At 34.9% G+C, this 20,577-nt stretch overlaps 1 protein-coding gene across 1 annotated transcript; it reads right to left on the bottom strand.

The window, feature by feature from the left end:
* Positions 1-230: 230 nt before the first annotated feature.
* LOC142987904 (myeloid differentiation primary response protein MyD88-like) lies at positions 231-20,074 on the bottom strand. The gene is made up of 6 exons (XM_076136861.1): positions 19,754-20,074; positions 14,605-14,831; positions 10,689-10,894; positions 9,340-9,505; positions 5,203-5,431; positions 231-3,311 (listed from the first exon to the last, which is right to left on the bottom strand). The coding sequence occupies exons 1-6, from the start codon at positions 19,879-19,881 to the stop codon at positions 3,014-3,016; spliced, it is 1,254 nt and encodes a 417-aa protein (XP_075992976.1). The 5' UTR covers positions 19,882-20,074; the 3' UTR covers positions 231-3,013.
* Between the last annotated feature and the right edge of the window lie 503 nt (positions 20,075-20,577).

Genomic DNA, 20,577 nt, shown 5'->3' with positions numbered 1-20,577 from the left:
CATTAGGTTTCTTTCAGTGAACTCGTGAGGTTCCCAAATAGCGAGCTTTTTGTAAAGAAAAGATTTTATTACAAGTTCATACGTACTGTAATGCGAAAATACTTTTTCCCCGATCTAATATATCTCTCGAGCCCCGCTACCCACCACGCGCCATTTTCGAGATTCTCAAACGATTTTGGCATTGGTTTTAGTATAAGGGGTAGTCTGTTAATATAATAAAATACCAATAATACAGGAATATTATATATTTCCAAATATTTATGTACAATAATTACATTTAGGAACAATCACAGTGACATACATTACACCGACATTAAATATAACTTACAACTAATTTACAACAATAGTATAGAAGAAAATTGTCTAGGCATAGTTCTATGCAAAAAATTGTGCTGTTTTTGAACACAATTTGATACGATAAGACACTCTTTAATCACATTTACACGATAGGCTGACAACTTAGTAGGAGAGCTTGCCAGGCATGATTTGTACATACATAAATGCAGGCCTTCTTCGCATAAAGGTAGGCAAAGACCGGAGAACGCTACTTGAAACGATCCTCACACCCTTGATTCATTCACATCCATTTTGTTATTGTATAATGAATGTAATATTTTGTGTAGTTTTAAATCTAAATAGCTGTATTAAACAGACCACGATCAGCCGAGTGTGCCTGCTGGTCAATGATCTTATTAATTCATTGCATTTTGTATACTCCTCAAGCAAGGAATTTGTATACAAGGCTCTCTACTAAGTTGCTATACTACAATAATCTTTTTTTACACTATCATGCTTTAAATATTTTTTTAACTAGTTATTACACAATGACTTAGTGTTAATCGACATCTTTTGGCACATCAATATTTAATTGACTCTGTACACATTTGATACTTAATACTATAAACTGTTACAATACTCGAGCTATAACAAAAGTGCGAACTACGTCATAGTCGAAAAGATCATGAAAGTGTGACAAAAATTACGTATGACGCAGTTCACAGGTTTACAATAATTATAATAAGTTGCCCGTTAGTGGGATAAATGTCTTTACTCCGGCACTTTTCATATTTGTTCAGTTGTGAAATACAAACAGTTTAACAAATAATGTACTTACACTTGTTTTTGTAACTTGACTGCACTTGTAACTTGTAAATACAGCTCGACTAATAATTATACAATTTATAAAAATACACGTTTTACATGAACGCCTTTTCTAAGTAAATAAATCACCTTATGTTTGCGTTATTTGATATCTAGCTCTTAGGAGTTTGGAGTAGATTAGTTTTAAACTGCTCGACCCCCAACCCACATAATCCCCACTTCCGACACCCCCTCGCTTTCAGGTTATTGTCACTAGGTCAATGTTACCTTTCAATAATCCAGTTATATTGTAACGAGGTAATGATATATTTTAACCATTATAAATACCTCAATTCCTTGAAATTAATTATTCAATTAAAGTACCTATTAATTAATCATTTTATTATTAGAATTTGTGTACGTGATCTGCACAATGACGGCACCTAGTCATTGTGGCAAAGGTCATTTACCTTTGCCAAAATAATTCTTAACAATTATAATGAAATAGGAATGCATTTTTCATTTTACTGCCCGCAGTTTTTATACATTGATAAATAAGCAGTAATTTTAAACTAAAGAATACAAACTCGACTCGGATTCATAATTAATTTTAAAACTATTTTATTAAACACATGACTATATAACACATAAAACTAACTTAAAGAATCTAATTTCAAAAGTAACTTAATTCATACCTAAATATAGTTTTGGAATAAGCTACCAATACTCTAACTGGAATCTGATTGGAATAATCGGGCGTATTTAACGTAATTTGGCCCCATATGACAATATATTAAATAATAGCTTCCCGCCCGCGGCTTTGCCTGCCAGGCATTACCCTCCCTTGAGGATCTTACAAAAATCGTCTCTTAGTGTTGCTGTACACTTTGTAAAGAATTTTCATACGAATTTTTAACTTGCTACGATCAGTAGCGGCTGTACGTTGTCGATCAGTCAGTCAGTCAGTCAGTCACTCAGTAACGGAAGAGGTTACTTACTACAAGAACTTAGCATTCGGTCACACTCGGGTGAGATCGGCATTTTTCGTTACCTACATAATAATACTAAAAAAATACCTTATAAATACTTATGTTGATTGATTTGATAATATAATTTTCTGTAATAAGGACATTCATGAGAACTACGATAGGTTATTCAACATCACGTTAAATTTTAGAGTACTAAAGTAATCACTATGAATGTGAGTGAAACAGGCACTGGAGTGAAAAGACGTAAGTGAATAAAACAATCTATATTCTTGGCACTTTTCTAAGGCTCTAAGAATAGTGTGCCTGTTTATATATCTGTTATGAGCGTATACGTGCACGTACGTATACGTAGCAGTTGCCATAGAAACATTTACAAAGTAAAATTTTAAGATGGTTTGTAGTTTTAAACTTAGAAACTACTTATTTTATTTACATTATAACTAAACTTATTAGAAAATACGCCCGATTTTCATACGTATATATATAATAACGTAAAATATTCGTTATGTAAAGGACTTAAGATTTATTATGTTTCAATAATAAACTTTACTTCACTTGGTTAAGTAACAACGGCTACGACGACCAGTATCATTTACAATGTGTGCACAATACACAAGTACACTTTCTATTCCTGCACTCTCATTGTCTGGTGGGACGGATAACCGACACGACCAGTGGAGAGATCAGGCGAAGGACCGACAGTTGTACGTGCTCTTCAAGGCACGGAAGTCTTCGTCTTCGGGCAGTCACCGAGAAATTCTTAACAGAAAAGCTCAAACTTTTTGGCCTTATATAATATAGGATAGGATATGGGAATTAACGCAACCACATTTTACCATACAAAGCCTAACGTTTCGTGTGTTCGCGTTAATTTCCGTAAACTATTATATATTAAACAACGCGAAAGTTTAAAGGTTATGATTGAAATACATATTATTAAATAGCTAACTAAACGCAGTAATACTATCGACAGCCTTATTCTTCTTTCTCTTACGTGTAAAAGTGTTGATAATCTTGGACAGCGTGCTCTTCTTCTTGGTGCGTTTCTCATTCACTTGGCACACGCTGCTGCTGAGAGATTCGCAGTCGGTGCTGATAGTGAGTGTGTCGAGGCCGCTCATGGACACGCTGCGTTTGGAATTACTCGTCATATCGTCGAAGAGGGAAGGGTCCATAGGGTCTATGAGCGTCGTTGGCTCTTTAGAGTCGATTTGCGATAACGGAATGATTACTGGAGCTTGTCTGTAAAAGAATTTAGTATGTTAATTGGTGATATTTCTTATGTTAAAAAGTATGTTTTATCAATACGAAAGTTTGGATTGAAGAATTTGTAACTCGTTCGCGGAAATACAATTGATAAGATTTTGATCAAATTTGGCACAAGGATTACACATATTTGTCCTTGTTTAACGTCGTATTGGCTTGACCGTTGTTGATAATAAACAGATTATATTCCGTAGGTTACTTCTACTATCTTCAACAAATAAGTAGGCGAAACCGCAGGTATGAGCTAACTCGCTCAAACACATTCGGTTCGGCAATATTCGGATATTATATCGGAACAACAAGACCGACTCGACTAACCCCCGGTTTCTGAATACATTTAGCGGTAGTTTATCTATTCAATAGCGTTTTTTTATATGAGTTTTAACGCTATTGAATAGATAAACTACCGCTAAATGTACCTCAGAAACCGGAGGTCACTTGTTCATCTTATGCTGATCGGGTTCATCTATACATATTCAGTTATGCCGACCGGCTAGGTTGACTAATACCGACCCTTATATGTCTGTAGCAAGAATTATAGTGTAAACTTTTATACGATTTAGGTTAAGTACAACAGTATAATAATAAAAATTGATGTCCCGATAAAGATGACAATACTGATAATAATTACTTGTAATAAATGACTAATATTGTGCTACTTTTTCCTTATATACAATTAGACATGATTATTGAGGGTATCAATATTGTGATGTATTTTGATATGATATAATCAAATTACATAGATATATCTACTTATCTATGCTATCTATTCTAATAATATATGTCTGTCTGGCTGATACGCTTTTACTGTTACATAGCTGAAACGATTTTCATGAAATTTTGTAACTATGGAGATAAAATACGTATCTAGCTAATTAGCTATTAATAGCTATACATCGATTCATAGTTTATGAGTGACCTGGTATTTCGTGACCGCAACCAAAACTTTCAGGTATTATTTCAGATATCTGAAATGAAACCTATACGAACCAATGTAAAGTTCTCAGATAATAGGGTAGTTGCCTACCAGTCAAATCAGCTACTCGTTATGAAATGTCAAAAACACATTTTAGTATAGAAATACGACGTAGTGACGTCACTATTGCAGATTTTCGTTGATATCAAATGAGTGTCTAATAAAATGTTTCAGTCTGTAATAATTACAATTTCAACATTATTTACGAAAAATGAGATGAACCTTTTACGAGTACGAGTTTAATAATTTTTCGTTAACCCAAGCAACTACCCAATTAGTGATAAGGACCTAGTCTAAATGAGGCATATTATTATGTTTTTGTTTTTGCAAATTTAAAAACAAAATTCTAATATCCTTAACCGGAACTATCCGAAACTAACGGAAACTTAATAAAATCCTATACGTAACCATATCCGATACTTAGGTATATCGGGTTCGGATATCGGTTCCCATATTCGGATTCAAAATGTCAGATCCGATCACGCCGCAGCTAAACTGATTTAAATAACAGTCGATGTAGCAACACATTATTAAAAAAAGGAAGTAGGTATGTAAAATATTTTTCCTCAAACTATTTTATATAATAGGTGCCTACTGCCTTTATTACGTGTACGTAACACGAGATAAAGATCACATTGAATTCCGTATAATATAAAAAATAATAATAACTAGTAGCCTGCGTCCTCCGCCCGGTTACTCCAGGTTAACCTCAAAAATTTTTTTATAATGATTTAGTTGATGGAATTATACTATTTATATAATTCCAACTATTTAATAGTACATTGGCTCGAACTGGAAATCGAATCAGACGACGTGACATCTCACTCTACCTCATAGCAATTTTTAATTACATAATATTTTTAAAATTATAAAATAACAGTTAATGATTACCTTATAGCCGGGGGCATGGGGCCCCGTAGCATAGGGCCCCGTAGCATGGGGCCCTGCGGCGCGGCGCCCTGTGGCCTGGCTAGTATGAGGGATTGCGTGAGTTTCTCCCAGAAGTCATACATGGGCCGGCCCTTGGAATGGTAGTAGAGTTTGTGATAGAACGAGAGGTGACGCGGCAGCAGACAGTCGCGGTACAAGATGGGCAGGATCTTGCGGGAAGATTTCGATTCTGAAAATAATAATAACAAAATTAGGATTGTCGAAATGCCGTCTATCGAACCAGAGACTGACAGCGTCTATGGCGCAGTGGTTAAGGTGGTCGATTCCCACACGGAGTAATTACTTGTGCGATCCACAAATAGTTGTTTCGGGTCTGGTTATAATATGTATCTGTTGTTTGTAAAAGTCCTCACAACACAAGAATAGCAATTCTTAGTGCGGGAGTTGTCTTTAATAAATAAACAAACATAATACATACATATAGATAAATAGACATCAAGATCAGAAGAGATAGTCGTTCTCATAACACAAATATTTTCCCTACCCTTCAGTGGCGAAGGGTCAGTTTTTACAAAAGGTAAGCCGGAGCTATTAGTCATTGTCTAGGTATAATACCTACATATTATGTACATCGTAAGAATATCGACGTAAAATTCTGCATAATAACAATATGAGAGTATTATCTACATTCGACTACAGTCTCTTATTTCTCTCTTTACAGTCTAATAACACATAGGTACTTACCATGCTACCTAATCATGCTTGTTTTGCATTAATTTACTCTGTCTTCAGTGTAGTAACACGTAGGTAACACAACAGCACATATTTAAGATAACGTATAACGAACGATTGATGATTGTCTCGCACTGGTGGTTTTATAACATAATAAACAAGCAATTTAGAATGTATTCATCAACAATAAAATATCAAACACATTATGGATAAACGCAGAACACATTAATAGAAATGAGTTTAACCTATAAATCTGACAAAATGAAAATTTACTCGAATAGAAACATGCAAAACAATTACTCTTTAATACACTGATACGTTCACAGTTATGCACAAACATTAAATAAGGAATAATGTTGTAATAAACACAAATATTCTAATTTGTTATAGAGCGCGCGAAAAAACAGTAAACAAACATAACCTAATGTCAAACTGGTGAACAATGTTCGACTCATACTTATGCAGGATGCTTAGCTTATATTTCGCCATCTCGCTCTTGCACGCGGCTCGCGCCGCGACAGAAACATGCGTAAGATCATGCGTCCGCCGCGGCGCGGCGGCGCGAGCGCTGTAGTGCGAGACAACCCGCTCTTCCTCCGGCTTGCTCGCCACTATGCAGCGCGGTGTAAAGCGCGATCCAAAAGGTCGTAAGCGACATCGCCGCCATAGTTTTTATTGTACGCGATTCCCGATCAGCGCCTACGGTTTATTTCATTATTATTACTTCACGTTGCGTTTTTAGCGGAGCGTAATTTTTGAAGGGTAGGCGTTTTCGTACTGTTTCGATTAGATTATTGATTCTAGTTAAAGATTTCGCTTTAAATATTGTTTATTATTAATTAATTGTGTATTATTAGGCAAAAGTAAACAATTAATTTAACACTAATATTAAGTCTGTCCAGAAAGGGAAGCCGGTAGGAATCGAGTTGTATGGAGCCTTCGCCACTGCTACCCTTTCGAAAGCACTGCACGCGATCGATACAATTTTGTGGCAAGGTGCATCAAATGTGCAGTAAAATTCCTACTGAATCTTTACCGCGATACGGTAAACTTTATACAGACTGAATAATAGGTACCTATATCTTCAGCTAACAGTAAAATAGCGAAATAAAAAGGTAAATTTATTAAACGTTCAGAAAATCAGAACCAGTTTCGTAATGTGCACAAGGAAAATCACCTGTTTATGAAATGCATCGACTAAAATGATAAAAACAAAGGATGAGTGTATCTTAAACTATTTCTCTCTCTCTCTTTCACTCAAAACGACTTAATAGATTTTGATAAAATTTGACAGACAGGTAGTTTATAACCTGTATTAACACATACTACATATATTACCGCGGAAAAATCTTCTAACACGGACAAAATTAAGGAGAGCAAGAGTATCTACGTGTTAGCCCGCACGGCTGCCAAAATCCGGGACAATTTGAGGTAAATATAACAAGAACGTTAGCTAATAGGTACATTAAATTTAGCGATTGTTATTGAAATTCTGCGAATAAGTAATACACAAATATGTCGATGTCTGTAGTTTATAATAATTTTGTAATAAATACATTTATATTTATCTTTTTCTGAGAATTTAAGGAAAATGCATAGGTATATTAATATGTGAGACGTTGCTTATTTCGATTGCTAACAAATTTAGACTTTTTTAAACGTACAAAATAAACCATGACCTTAATGTTTTTGTTTTGTTTTTTAAATAGTAATGATTACCAAAAATCAAATCATTTTATACCAAAGCAAGAGGAACAATGTGCCTTCAAATCGCTTTCTTGTAAAATTACTATACCTAATGTCAGTGGTCATACAGGACCGCTGGGTCACGCCGTTTTCATACATTTGCTGTCACTTTATTTATAGTTTAGGATACCTGCATTTACTCAAAATACAGACCGACAGACAAACATGACGAACTATTAGATTTCGATTTTGCAAACAGGCTACGAAACTTAAAAAGAACGGCTAATCATCAATGACTTTTCCGAGTTGCTTTGAAAGGTCATGGGCAGCAATTTTTTTTGTACTCATTACGTATTCAAATCAGAGTTCAAAAACCCTGATGAGTCAGAGAATGCATTGCGAAAAAGTCGCTGTCTATAGGCCACTATAGGATGACGTCAAACCGAGTAGAATGCTTACTTACATATTATTATGTTGTGTTTGTTTTTATGTTATTAGAAGTTTGTTTTGTTTTACGTTTAAAGTTTTATTAGTTGCCTAACCTTACTTTTAATACTAGCTGTCCCGGCGAAACGATCCAATTTTTATTTGCAATTTTTTAATTTTATTTCTCCGTAAGAACCATCCCCGTACTTCAAGGAATATTATTAAAAAAACAATAAGTGAAATCGGTCCAGCCGTTCACGCGTGATGGCTTGACCAAGACCACTCTCTGTACTGTATCGAACCAGGGACAAAAATCTGGATACTGTAACTAATAGACTCTTCCGAGACGGGATCAGTCTAGTGGAAGAGTCACTCGAAATATTAGGACGGGGAAAAAGTCTTTTCGCATTATGGTATGTATGAACTTGTAATAAAATCTCTTTGGCTTCAAGAATCACAAATGAGTACACTGTTCATTAGGTTTCTTTCAGTGAGCTCGTGAGGTACCCAAATATCGAGCTTTTTTGTGTAGAGAAAAGATTTTATTACAAGTTCATACATACTATAATGCGAAAAGGCTTTTTCCCCGACCTAATATTATTATAAATGGAAAATTGTAACATTAGTTTAATATAGTTTTTTCCAGAATTGGAATGTGAATGGTGAATAAACATTAGTTTATTCTACCTACTAGGTAATATAGTGCCTATTCTCTACGCATGTGTTATAGGTATTAGCGTAATACCTAGATAGGTACGACGTATATTTATGTTGTTTTTCCTTTAAAACAGTATTCAATAACGCAAGTAATACGTCATTTATGCTACTTTACTGATTACGAGTTAAATGCAATAAACACCTACATTTATTTATAATTAGGACTGTTTAACGGTATATTAACTGCAGGAAATTATTGTTGAAATGAAATGAATAATGGCACTTAACAGGTTTTGTGGGTATTCCCGCTTTTTCAGTCAATTTGCATTAATTTTTAGGGATTAGATGCATTCATTTAGCTTTATACAATGCGTAGGTCATTACAATTTAGGATTCTTTTAATTTAAGTAGTCAACAAAGGTTTTTTAGACAAATGCAAATTGTTTCAAAATGTAGGCAACAACATTTCCTGGAATAAAGTTGTATAGACATAGAACATTCTCGCTTTTGAAGTGTGTTTTTCTATACAAAGAAAAACAAAAAATCCGGTCTAATTAAACGATTCGATCCATATGGTTACACCGGTGATGATTCGAAGTTAAATGACTTGCTCAAACGCTAGGATATTACACTTACCAATACTGTCTGCCTGAGCGAAGTCAGTGTAGAACGCCATGCCCTTGCTGGTGAGGAAGTCGGGAGAGAATATGAGCATGATGCGCAGACAGCGGCTGGAGATGAGCTGCGCCATCGGCTTGTACTGCGTCGTGTGACCCGCCTGCAGGTCGTCCACTGTGCAGATCTGGACAACAAACGAACCAGTTTATTATATGTAAATAGCTATATAGAAAAATAAAAAAAGTAAAAGTTATTCCACGGGAAACCTTTCTCCCAGTTTCCATTTTAGGCTGTTCGTATACTATTTATTATAATCACAAAGGTATGGTCCCTCTGCATGGCAAATGCCTACATTCCTTGTTTTCACGTATCTTACTCTAAAGTTTTTAGTATAAGAATTCGTTATCTTGCCATCTCCTTCCGCGCTATCTTTTGCTGTCATAAATCTCCGAATCGCAACGATTTCTTTCTTCATAGCACAAACTATATGAGTTTGTGCTATGAAGATTTCGTACGTATTTACAAATGAGGGCATCATTTACCCGTGGTCCCGCCGTATAACCGTCACAATACAGAAGTATTACGCCTACATCGCTGTATTAAACTCTAGTTAAAAATAAAACAGAGCAAAAGAATTTCAGTGTTGAAGTTTGAACTAGTTTTGTGTTGACGACGTTAAGAACACAAAAGATAGGGTTCATACTTAGACACGATTAGAACAATAGGCTTTAATTGAGATGTCACGACCAGAGATAGTAGTAAAAGGCAGTGGAAGTTGTTGTGCGAACAGTGAAGAATTAAGGGTAATAGGCATTGTGAGACAATGCACCTTTTTATAACCTTGTCAGCAGCACTTCTAACCTAAGCCTAGTGTACTACCTTTGCTGCATACTTTTGTTTGCATCCTTACAATTTGTCTCTTGCTATCTTTAGAATAACCGATCTATTTGAAATATTTATTTTCGAGGTAGTCCATCTAGAGCACCCGTTCGAATAGCATTTAGCCTTACTCACCTATATTTAACAGGTTCTCTTCGTGGACTAGCATAGGTGCTATTTGAAAGGGTGCTCTAGATAGACTACCTCTAATTTTCCGCAGAATAAACCATACATTGAATAACTAATATTTTAGCTAAAAGGACGCAACACAAACAATACTGTAGGAGCAGCAGTAAGCTGGAAGCTCTACGCCTTAATTAATCGACATCGGGAGTACAAAAGAGTAAATGTAGACAGTCAAAAACATGTTTTATACACATATGACATTTATTTATTTAGGGGTTTTGGTCATAAAAAAAGTATTCACTATACTTCATTCGCAAATTCGTTACTATAACCCTATAGTTTGTTTAATTATTTCAACTTACCCTGAATCCCTCCTGGCTCATCCTATGAATGATGAGGTCGACGAAGTCTCTGTCTTCATTGGCGTACAGCACGACAGCATCATACATGAGCACCTGTCCCGGCCTGTCGTCGTACGTGATCGGGTCATCCTCACCGTCCTGGAGAGGCACCAACACGTTGTTGTTGTTGTTGTTGTACCTCTCTATGGCCAGGTTCTGTCTTATGGCTGCAAATAAGAATATAACGTTAAGAATTTCAAGAATTCTTTGGTCTCCGCCTACCCTCATGGGAAATAGGCGTGAATTTATGTATGTAAGAATTTCAAGGTAAGTAGGTAGTAGGTAGTAATTTCAAGGCGTTGATTAGAGTATAACGCTCCTCAAATACGTATTGGGCGATAGTTCTACTTCAACACAAGGTATATTGAATGTGTGGATCGTAAAGCTCAGTGGAAGAAGTTTGTCGTAGATATTTTTAATAATTCCATCATTTTGAGATGAAAATTCATTGAAATCTCACGGTTAGTTGAAGTGTGTGTAAATATGTAAGCTAGTATTAGATAATCATAAAAGGCAAAAAGTTCGACTGGAAGGTCTTGCTGAGCATTTTGTTTCGCAGAATCACGGATCTTCTATAAACCGAAATGAGAAAAAGCCTTAATTATCCTCTTATTCCACCACGCTAGTCTACGAAAGGGTGTTCTTCAGGAACTGGTGAAATAATTCTGTCGCATCGCATTTTGATAGACATACATTAAGTTCTCAATGAAATTTGGGAACTGTCTCAACAAAAGTACCCCGATGTAGGATTTGAAAATAACAAAATTAAGACAATAACATAATTTATTTATACAATGCCGTTGACGTTACAGTAATATTTATAGAACTTCTTTTGCAACATTCAATGGAACGAAAATAATAAGCAAATAGTAAGATAAATAACTGGTTTATAGGGTAATTCTTATACAAACACGTAAACACAAAGAATCCCAATATGGAATTATGTTCTATTTTTTTTTTACAATAAACGTGTGTCATAGTTAGTTTCAACTTAGAATGACTAGAAGGATTTAACCACAAGAAAGTACTGGCTGAGTACTGTGAAAATAATGACTTTGTATCTGGTGGGTTTAGTAGAAAGAAATATTGAACCAAGCAACTAAAGATTTGGGGTCCATGTCATATAATTTGCTCGGAATTTTGCATTTTTGATCCCCCATTTTGATAGCATAGTATATTTCATTTGCTCCTATTAATTTAAACAGTTGTTAAGCTATGTCAAAGGTGGCGGCTTGAACACCTTTGACACTGGTTAACTACCCATACTATGACTGATTGAATATTTCATCCATACTTTGGTTAAGCACTCAATCTTAAAATAAAGTATAAATAGTGTGAGTGCTACGCTATGCATGTTTGAGCTAACAAGCCTCAAGGCGAATGCACGCGAAGCAATGATTTCATTGTAACAACGAAGTGCTTGTACCTAGTTTTACCTAAGTTGTAAAAATTACAACGTCTGTAAAATACTACTAAGTTTTCACCACCCAAATATAAGGCTATTTAGACCTTAGTAAGTAACAAAATATGTGATTTGATTCGATTTGAAAATGTGGGTATTTAGATAAGTGCTCTGTTTAATTTATCACTATAGTACGCACCATTTGACATTGTAACAACACGCTGCTGTAGAAGACCAACGTCCTCTTCAAAAGCCAACCTTAGACGATTTGCCAGACATATCGAGAAACCACTGCCAAATCTAATTAATTATGGGAAATAGGCTTTTGTAAAGGATAAGTGAAGAGGTCAAAGTTCAATTTGGACCATGTATTCTTTTATTAAATGGTCAATGTCATTGAAGTAATAAGACACCATAAATTACCATAGTCCATAGCCCATGATAATTTATGGCGGCTATAACGAGGGTCAATTTATGGTTTGAGCAAGTGCTATAATTTCAATACCTATACACAATAATATACTTTGCATCATGTACTACCACCCGATATTCAGCTATGGCTGCCTGTTTAATTAAGGGTCTGCGCAAACGGGCCACCGACCACAGCCACTGGTGGCCAGCGACACCCACTTAACGCGTTTTTCAATATATTTTGTATAGACACACCGCATACGTGTAGCCGGTGGCGGCCACTCGCTACAGGATACAAAATATATGGAAAAACGTGTTAAGTGGGTGTCGCTGGCCACCAGTGGCTGTGGTCGGTGGCCCGTTTGCGCCGTCCCTAAAACCATCCAACGGTACTAGATTTTTTTTATATTATCTAAGTACCTATGTATAAAATGCCCAGGTACTCTATTCCATCACTCTCATAGCCCGGTAGGATACGACCAATGAAAAGTCAGACGTAGGGCCGACAATTTGACTTGATACCTAAATATGTACCCAGTGACAGACAGTCTTGTAACGTAACACTATAGCTATTACCTATAACCTGTGCTATTACATAGGAAAACCGACGTCATAGGAATATAAACAATACATTTTCCTTCATTCATAAGAATTTAGGGAATGAGACATATAAGGCTAGGAGCGCTATTTGTAGAACAATACAAACGTCATAGTGAGACTGAATCAGACGCGGTAAACCTCAAAGATATGTCTAGAAGTTCTAACAATATATGAGTCTATTTCAAGAGACTCATTATAGAGACCTGAACGAAAAGGTAATGACTAATGAGGCGAACAACAAAACAGCTGGCTTACAGAATCGTTACGAAAATCAAATTCGATTGGTTCGAACAAGTGTCAAATCGTAAACCAGAGTTTGATCACACGCTAGTTAGAAATTTAAAACTATGATTCGACAATTGTTCGAACCAATCGAATATCGATTTTCGACTCGATACTGTCGCCTGCAGACTCGACTCACTTGTTTGGCTTATGCCGATCGGGTACATCTACAACATGTTTGCTTTTGCCGCTCGGCTAGGCCGATTAATGCCGCATCGAATACGTGTGTGTAGCAAGCCTGACACATCATTTTACCTACAATGACGGTGACGACTGCGTGAGACACACATAACTGTGTTACTACCTTGATACCGTCATTTGTTTGACGTACCGGTGACGCAGGGGTGGAAAATAGGTGTAAACTATGTGCCATTTAGATACTTTTGTGGTCTGAACATGAAAATGAACAGTAAAATGAATGAGAGATAAAGTTATTTTCGGAATCAATTGAAAAAAGAATCAATTCTTTTATAAAAATCAATATCAAAATATTATTTTAATGACAGATCAGTTCAATGTGTTAGAGCAACTGTACAAGTGAACTAATAGAACTAGAGATAGTTTGCATGAAACTAAACGAAAGATTTGTTGATGTTTGCTCTACCTTACTACCTAAGACTAATATCAACAAGCTGCTAGGCGACCAACAGAAGAGACTTGGACAAAGAGGGGGGTGTCTGGGAGAGAACGACCACGTGATCCAGCCACTGACGCGAAGTATACCCAATAGGTTTTAAATTATTAATAGTTATTTAAATTATTCTACCCATGCTCGTAGCTCGTTGGCAGTGATACTTATCATCAAATTTCAGCCAATTTACATTATAATCTGAATGAATTATTCCATAAATAAGATACATGTTTCAATCTAAAGGTGAAAACCGAGTGACAAGTAGTTCAGTAGCTTTTTAATTTATAAAAATGCCTCGCACTAAGAATTGCTCTTGTGTCGCGGGGATTTTTACAAACATACAAACAACGGACACAAAGTACACCAGACCCGAAACAACTATTTATGATGCACAAATATTTGTTTCGTGTGGGAATCGAACCCACTGGTAATGGGTCTACGATATGGCGACAACCTCAACCGTTGCGCCATGGAGGCCGTCTATAAATCGCGAACAGACAAACACAAAGTCTACGAGGGCCATGTGTTTTAAAATAATGAAAGTTTCTTACGTTTAATTTCTCCAATAGTGACAGCGCTCCTGAGGTCTTCGCTGACGTCATCGTACACATCGTATCTGTCGATATGGCACAGGAAGTTCAGCAGCTCGCCGACAGAGGGCGAGGTGCTCCTCTCCAGCCATATCTCCAGTAACTTGGCCACCTTGTCCGGGTACTGCTGTATGTACAACTCATCTTGAGTTGATATGTTTATTAGAGATGCGAGGCCGCGCCAATCTCTGCAACAAACAAATGGTAGTTAATAAAACAAATGTTTTATTTATTATTTACATATAACTTAGGAAAAATAAAAGTTGCCTTTCAACCACCTATTTTTACCCGCTTGGGGATAATTGGCTTCGATCTATCTCGTAAAGTTCAACCAGCGTTTATAATGTAAACACAAAAAAATGTGTTCATTTAGGACCTTGCATTAGAAATCCTGAAATGATCAGTGGTTCTCTTATATATTAAACATGTTATAATGTACGTATAAACCTTCCTCTTGAATCACTCTATCTATTAAAAAAACTGAATCAAAATCCGTTTTTTAGTTCTAAAGATCTAAGCTCACATACCAGGCAGGACTTATGGATAATCCGAAATAATTTCATATCCGTATCCACTCCGTATCCGAAATTTCATAACCATAACATCCCTTAATACATACAGACATAGACAGACACGGAAAACTTCTATCCTTAATACTATGTAGTGATATATTTATTGAGGTCTCTGCCTACCCCCATGGGACAATGGCTTGATATTATGAATGTATGTAAATAAATAATAAACTATCATTTTTATTGGCACATCTGGTACACTAATAGATAAGGATGTTAAAAACATATTTTTGTTTGATTTGAACGAGCGTGTTCTACAAAATGGCAACAAAGTAATAATTGTTAAATCAAAGGCAGATAGTACACTTAGATAAGATAGAGCTAGAACGATTGCAACCATGACTCATTGATATCATTTTGAAACACTTTTACAAAAAACTGTCCTTGTAAACTAAATTTTAAAAGAGTTTAAATTCCTTTGGATAAGTGTCGGTTAAGCTATCCGATAGATAGCGACAGTAAGCATGTTAGAAAATAACTGACAACAATCAACTAGTACAATTGGGTATTTATAGGAAAACGGAGATAATAGGCATATCCTCAGCTTTTTAAAAGTTAGTTTTTTGCTGATTGATCATTACATACATTTCTTTAAATATACAAAGCAGATATTTTGCAGTTTATAGTTAGGTCCTATAAGTAAGTATCTATTACAGGTACCTGTTTATATTAATCCAAGTAGGAATCTAATCCAAGACTTCACTCAATGTGACAAAGAAACTGTTTTTAACCCTCTATTATGATAACACTGAAGATTTACTACAAATTAATGAATACATTTTTTGCAAACTTTAAAAGCTTATCATAATAATATGGCTAAAATAAATGAATAACTGGCTACCTAATTTGTATAAAACCTTATCATATTTCCTCATGATAATATTTCCTAATAAATAGGTTAGTCATAAGGAAGTCGATGGTATCGTAAATAGAACAGATTTAGTTGGCCCAAGATATTTTTTTTTACTCTTTCATTTGTAGTCGTATTATCAGCTCAGGATCATTATAGGCGCTCATAGCTAGTTGCGCTCACCGGTCGGTAAACGGTCGGTCATATTATTAATAATTACAAGGTCTTTTTATATTTTCAGTTATTTAGAAGATCCTTGAAATTGTACTCAATTTTCGAGGAGTCCAAAGACTGAAATTGTAACAAGGATTCTCACTAATGCTAAATGTCAAACATCTTTAAAATAAATAAATAAATAAATATTCTTGGGCAACTCACACACGGCCATCTGATTCCAAACTAAGCAGAGCTTGTACTATGGTAACCAGACAACTGATAAACATACTTATATACTTCTAAATACATACTTATATAGATAAATTAACATCCAGGCTCAGAACAAATATTCGTGCTCATCACACAAATATTTGTTTGTCTTTATCATATTAATATCTACTTACTAGTATATTGGTAGTTGTAAGTTAGCAGGATAATAATTAATTAGGTAGCTACGCACAAAACTTTAAATTAATATAACAGTAAATTACCTGCACCTAAATATAATTATTATGTTCAATTAAGTTATATTTTCAAATATAATTAATTGTTTTATCCTGTATGACAAGATGTATAGGTGAGAATAAGGCTGGAGAAGTTTGCAAGGATTGTACCAAGTGTTATTCTTTGGTCTCTGCCTACCCTTATGGGAAAAAGGTGTGATTATTTTGTAAGTAAATTTAGCCCATTCATGTCCCACGGCTGGGCAAGGGTGTTGATCTTATTTATGTATACATATAATTAATTATAAAGGTATGTCAAATGTTTGCATTACCTCATACCATATTCCTGTTGTAATTAAAATTTTATAAAATTAAATGGTTGTTGCTAAACGCAGATATCATTTATGTTTCTTTATCCTGTACCTTTTTATATTTTAACTAGCTGACCCGCGCAACTTCGATTGCGTCGCATAAGAGAGAATGGCTAATAATTTTCCCCGCTTTTGTAACATTTCTCGTTGCTACCCCGCTCCTGTTGGACGTAGCGTGATGATATATAGCCTATAGCCTTCCTCAATAAATAGGCTATCTAACATTGAAAGCATTTTTCAAATCGGATCAGTAGTTCCCGAGATTAGCGCGTTCAAACAAACAAACAATCAAACAAACAAACTCTTCAGCTTTATAATATTAGTATAGATAATGTTATTAAGAATTAAATGTTTTTTTAATACAGAAAAGTAGTTTTTGTGACTTAAATAAAAAAGCTGGATATATGTCATCGCGGACTTTTTTGTAGAACTAATAAAGACCAATGTTTTTGCTATACATTGTTCTTACTTGTATCCAACGGTATAAGCGGCGCACGCACAAATGCAATCCTCAATTAGATTTTTTTTCTGACTTCTTGGACATAAATCGCTATAACTCAGCTAATATAGTTTTAATGTATTTCAATTATATATAAAAACCTGTCGGAGAAAATACTCTTTCTATTAGTGAAAACCGCATCAAAATCCGTTGCGTAGTTTTAAAGTTTTATGCATACGAAGGGACTACAGACAAAATGGGCGACTTTGTTTTATACTATGTAGTGATAAGAAATGAACTCAATAAACTCTTGAAGATATCAATGAATTTCTTAATAACAAGTTTACTCATTACATATTATTATGTAATACGTAAAATCCCAATATAATCTAGGAGTGCTTCTGAGTAGCTAAGTGAATCACTCCTTTTTAAATGAGATCAAAACATCAATATGTGACTGACTGATGGACAACAAAACTACTCAGCATGGAAAGGTGAAATTTGGTATGAAAATTCCTTAGGAAGTGTAGAGGAGTACTAAGGAAGGATTTTTGGAAATTGTAAACACAGGGAATAACTTCTAAATGAAAAATCTGAAATAAAGATGTTGTGAAAACGAGAAATTAAAGTCCACGCGAACGAAGTTGCGCACCTACGCTAGTTTAAAGGATTAACTGCACGTTTGGCGCAGTGGTTTAAGCGGTCACCTCGCCGCAGCAACCGTAGCGCCGCGTGTGGTGGGTTCGAATCCCACCCGGGACAAATCTTTGTGTGATGACCACAAGTATTTGTTCTGAGCCTGGATGTTAATGTATCTATATAAGTATGTATTTAGAAGCATATAAGTATGTTTATCAGTTATTTGGTTACCATAGTACAAGCTCTGCTTAGTTTGGAATCAAATGAATGTGTGTGAGTTGTCCAAAAATATTTATTTATTTATTTATTTAATGATCATACACTGTGATGCATTTAAAGTGATTTATGTAGATACGTACCTAGTCTAGAATGTATAAATTCATTGTAAATATTTTCGCGCGAACTTACGCACGTTGATGACGTACTGCGCGTATAATAGTAAGTGTTGCGTTAATACGTGACGGTATAACGCTAGTTCACCGTTTTCTGGACAAAGTTGTATGACACGTAATCATCACGTGAGGCTTGAAGGGAGAAGGGATTTGGGGTGGGACTCGGTGGGAGGTGACTAAATATCACAATTGATGGGGGTCACGTATCTTGATAGGTATTTGATTGAAAATAGCATATGACCTTAATATTAATACAAGGATTAGGATTAAAAAATTGTTTATTGGAATAAAAAAACAGAAGTAATTTAAGATAAGGTGAAGAGCGAGGGGTTACCTATTGCCTTAAATTATAGATGTTCGAGTAAGTATGTTCCTGTAGTTGACAACCTTTTTCGGTTGTGTGTCACTTTAAAATTATGTTGGTTTGTCACAAGTCTGCATAGTTACTTGCATGTCTATCATTTAATCCTCTATCACCCACTTTAGCGTCTCTATATCTATATCTGAGGTCTGAAGATCATTGCCGTGTCATATGATTAATACCACCCTCAGAAGAATAATCCTGGGAAATTATATTAAGCCCATCGATGAATGTCTTTGACAATGCATTGATCACTTTGACAATATATTAACCACAACCAAAATGAGAGAAATGGTCATTTTTTGTACAGAATACCTCCCTATGTTCAAATATAAGCTATTTTAAATGAATAGACTTAAAAGATAAACAAATTACTATTGACATTAGCTATCTAAGTAAATTTTATTTTGTAATATTATTGGATAGTGTCCAAAATAATCTACCAAAATAATGTAGGTAATTAATTGTTTGTTTGCAATCAAAATACAGGAAAATCAACAAAATAAATTAAATGATTAGTATTGGAGATAACAGAATCGATTCATATGATTATTGATAGTGCATGTTAATATCACGAAACATGAGGTCAAAGAACGATCTATGACATTATGTAAACATTGAATAACATAGCCACTGATTATAATATTACGATTCAAAAAAAATATATAATTTCCATTGATATTTTAGCAGTTTAAACATCTAATAAAATATTGACGTACATAAGTTTGGAACTCTGCAGCCTACTTCGCACTACAAAAGATGAGAGATTAGAGATAAAGATTGATAACACTTATAACATGACAATTTTGTTTTGCGTTCATTCTATGACAAATTGTGCGTTATTTGCTATTAAACTGCTATTATAAAATCAATAATTATATAATTACCTTGGTAATTTATCAGGTCCATCACTTGGGATCACTTTTGGAGAATTCAACAAGCGTGATAACAATTTTCGAGTTTTTATTGGAAGCACCGACAATGACAACGAGTAAATAAAACTATCGTCCACCATTCTTACACTTTATAAACACTTATTAAATATTCATAACTCTAATAAACACACTGAAACTTTACACTATTTTTTATGTCGGAGATATTTTGTGATACTCTAGATATTTCAATTTATACGGCAAAGTAGACATCACGCAGAAAGAAATACGAAATGATACTGACATTGACAGCTAACCGACAGCGCGAGTCAGTGACAGCTGATACTATACCTACAGGAAAAAAAAAACAAAATTGATAGGAAACCAGATTTTAAACACCTAATTCCACGAACTATATTGGTGTTTATATATTTTTATACGTTGTATTTAAGTACCAACTTTGGTTGTCTTGAATACATTGAATGTCTTGGTTCACTTGCTTGATAGTTTTTTAATTATCAATAATGTTGTGAAACATAATTTGTCATGTTTATGTCTACGAAAGTAACATTACCCACAATATATTACAATAACACGGCTTAAACCAGGTTTTATTTATTTCAAACGACTTGTAGTTTTGTATATCTCGGAAGTAGGTAGGTACTCGGCCACGATAAAGTGGCGAGTCCTTCAGAAACATGAAGATTGTACACAATCTTACCTAAATACATCATCTTATCAAACATAAGATTCATTTGATTAGGAATTTAGGATTAAAGAACTTGCAAATCATTGTCGCAGTAGATAAGATTCTGATATAATTTGATACCAGAATATTT

The sequence above is a fragment of the Anticarsia gemmatalis genome, chromosome 4 (assembly GCF_050436995.1).
Source record: "Anticarsia gemmatalis isolate Benzon Research Colony breed Stoneville strain chromosome 4, ilAntGemm2 primary, whole genome shotgun sequence".
Classification (NCBI taxonomy): domain Eukaryota; kingdom Metazoa; phylum Arthropoda; class Insecta; order Lepidoptera; family Erebidae; genus Anticarsia; species Anticarsia gemmatalis.
Note: the sequence above shows the minus strand (reverse complement) of the source record. Positions and strands in the feature narration are given on the sequence as shown.

What these genes read in the sequence shown, in the direction of transcription:
- LOC142987904 (XM_076136861.1), bottom strand. Translation starts at nt 19,881, where the DNA reads ATGGTGGACGATAGTTTTATTTACTCGTTGTCATTGTCGGTGCTTCCA. An exon ending in TGAGCCAGGAGGGATTCAGG is followed by an intron (nt 9,506 to 10,688) that starts GTAAGTTGAAAT and finishes TTTGTTGTCCAG; the next exon opens with ATCTGCACAGTGGACGACCT. An exon ending in CCCATGCCCCCGGCTATAAG is followed by an intron (nt 3,312 to 5,202) that starts GTAATCATTAAC and finishes ATTCTTTTACAG; the next exon opens with ACAAGCTCCAGTAATCATTC.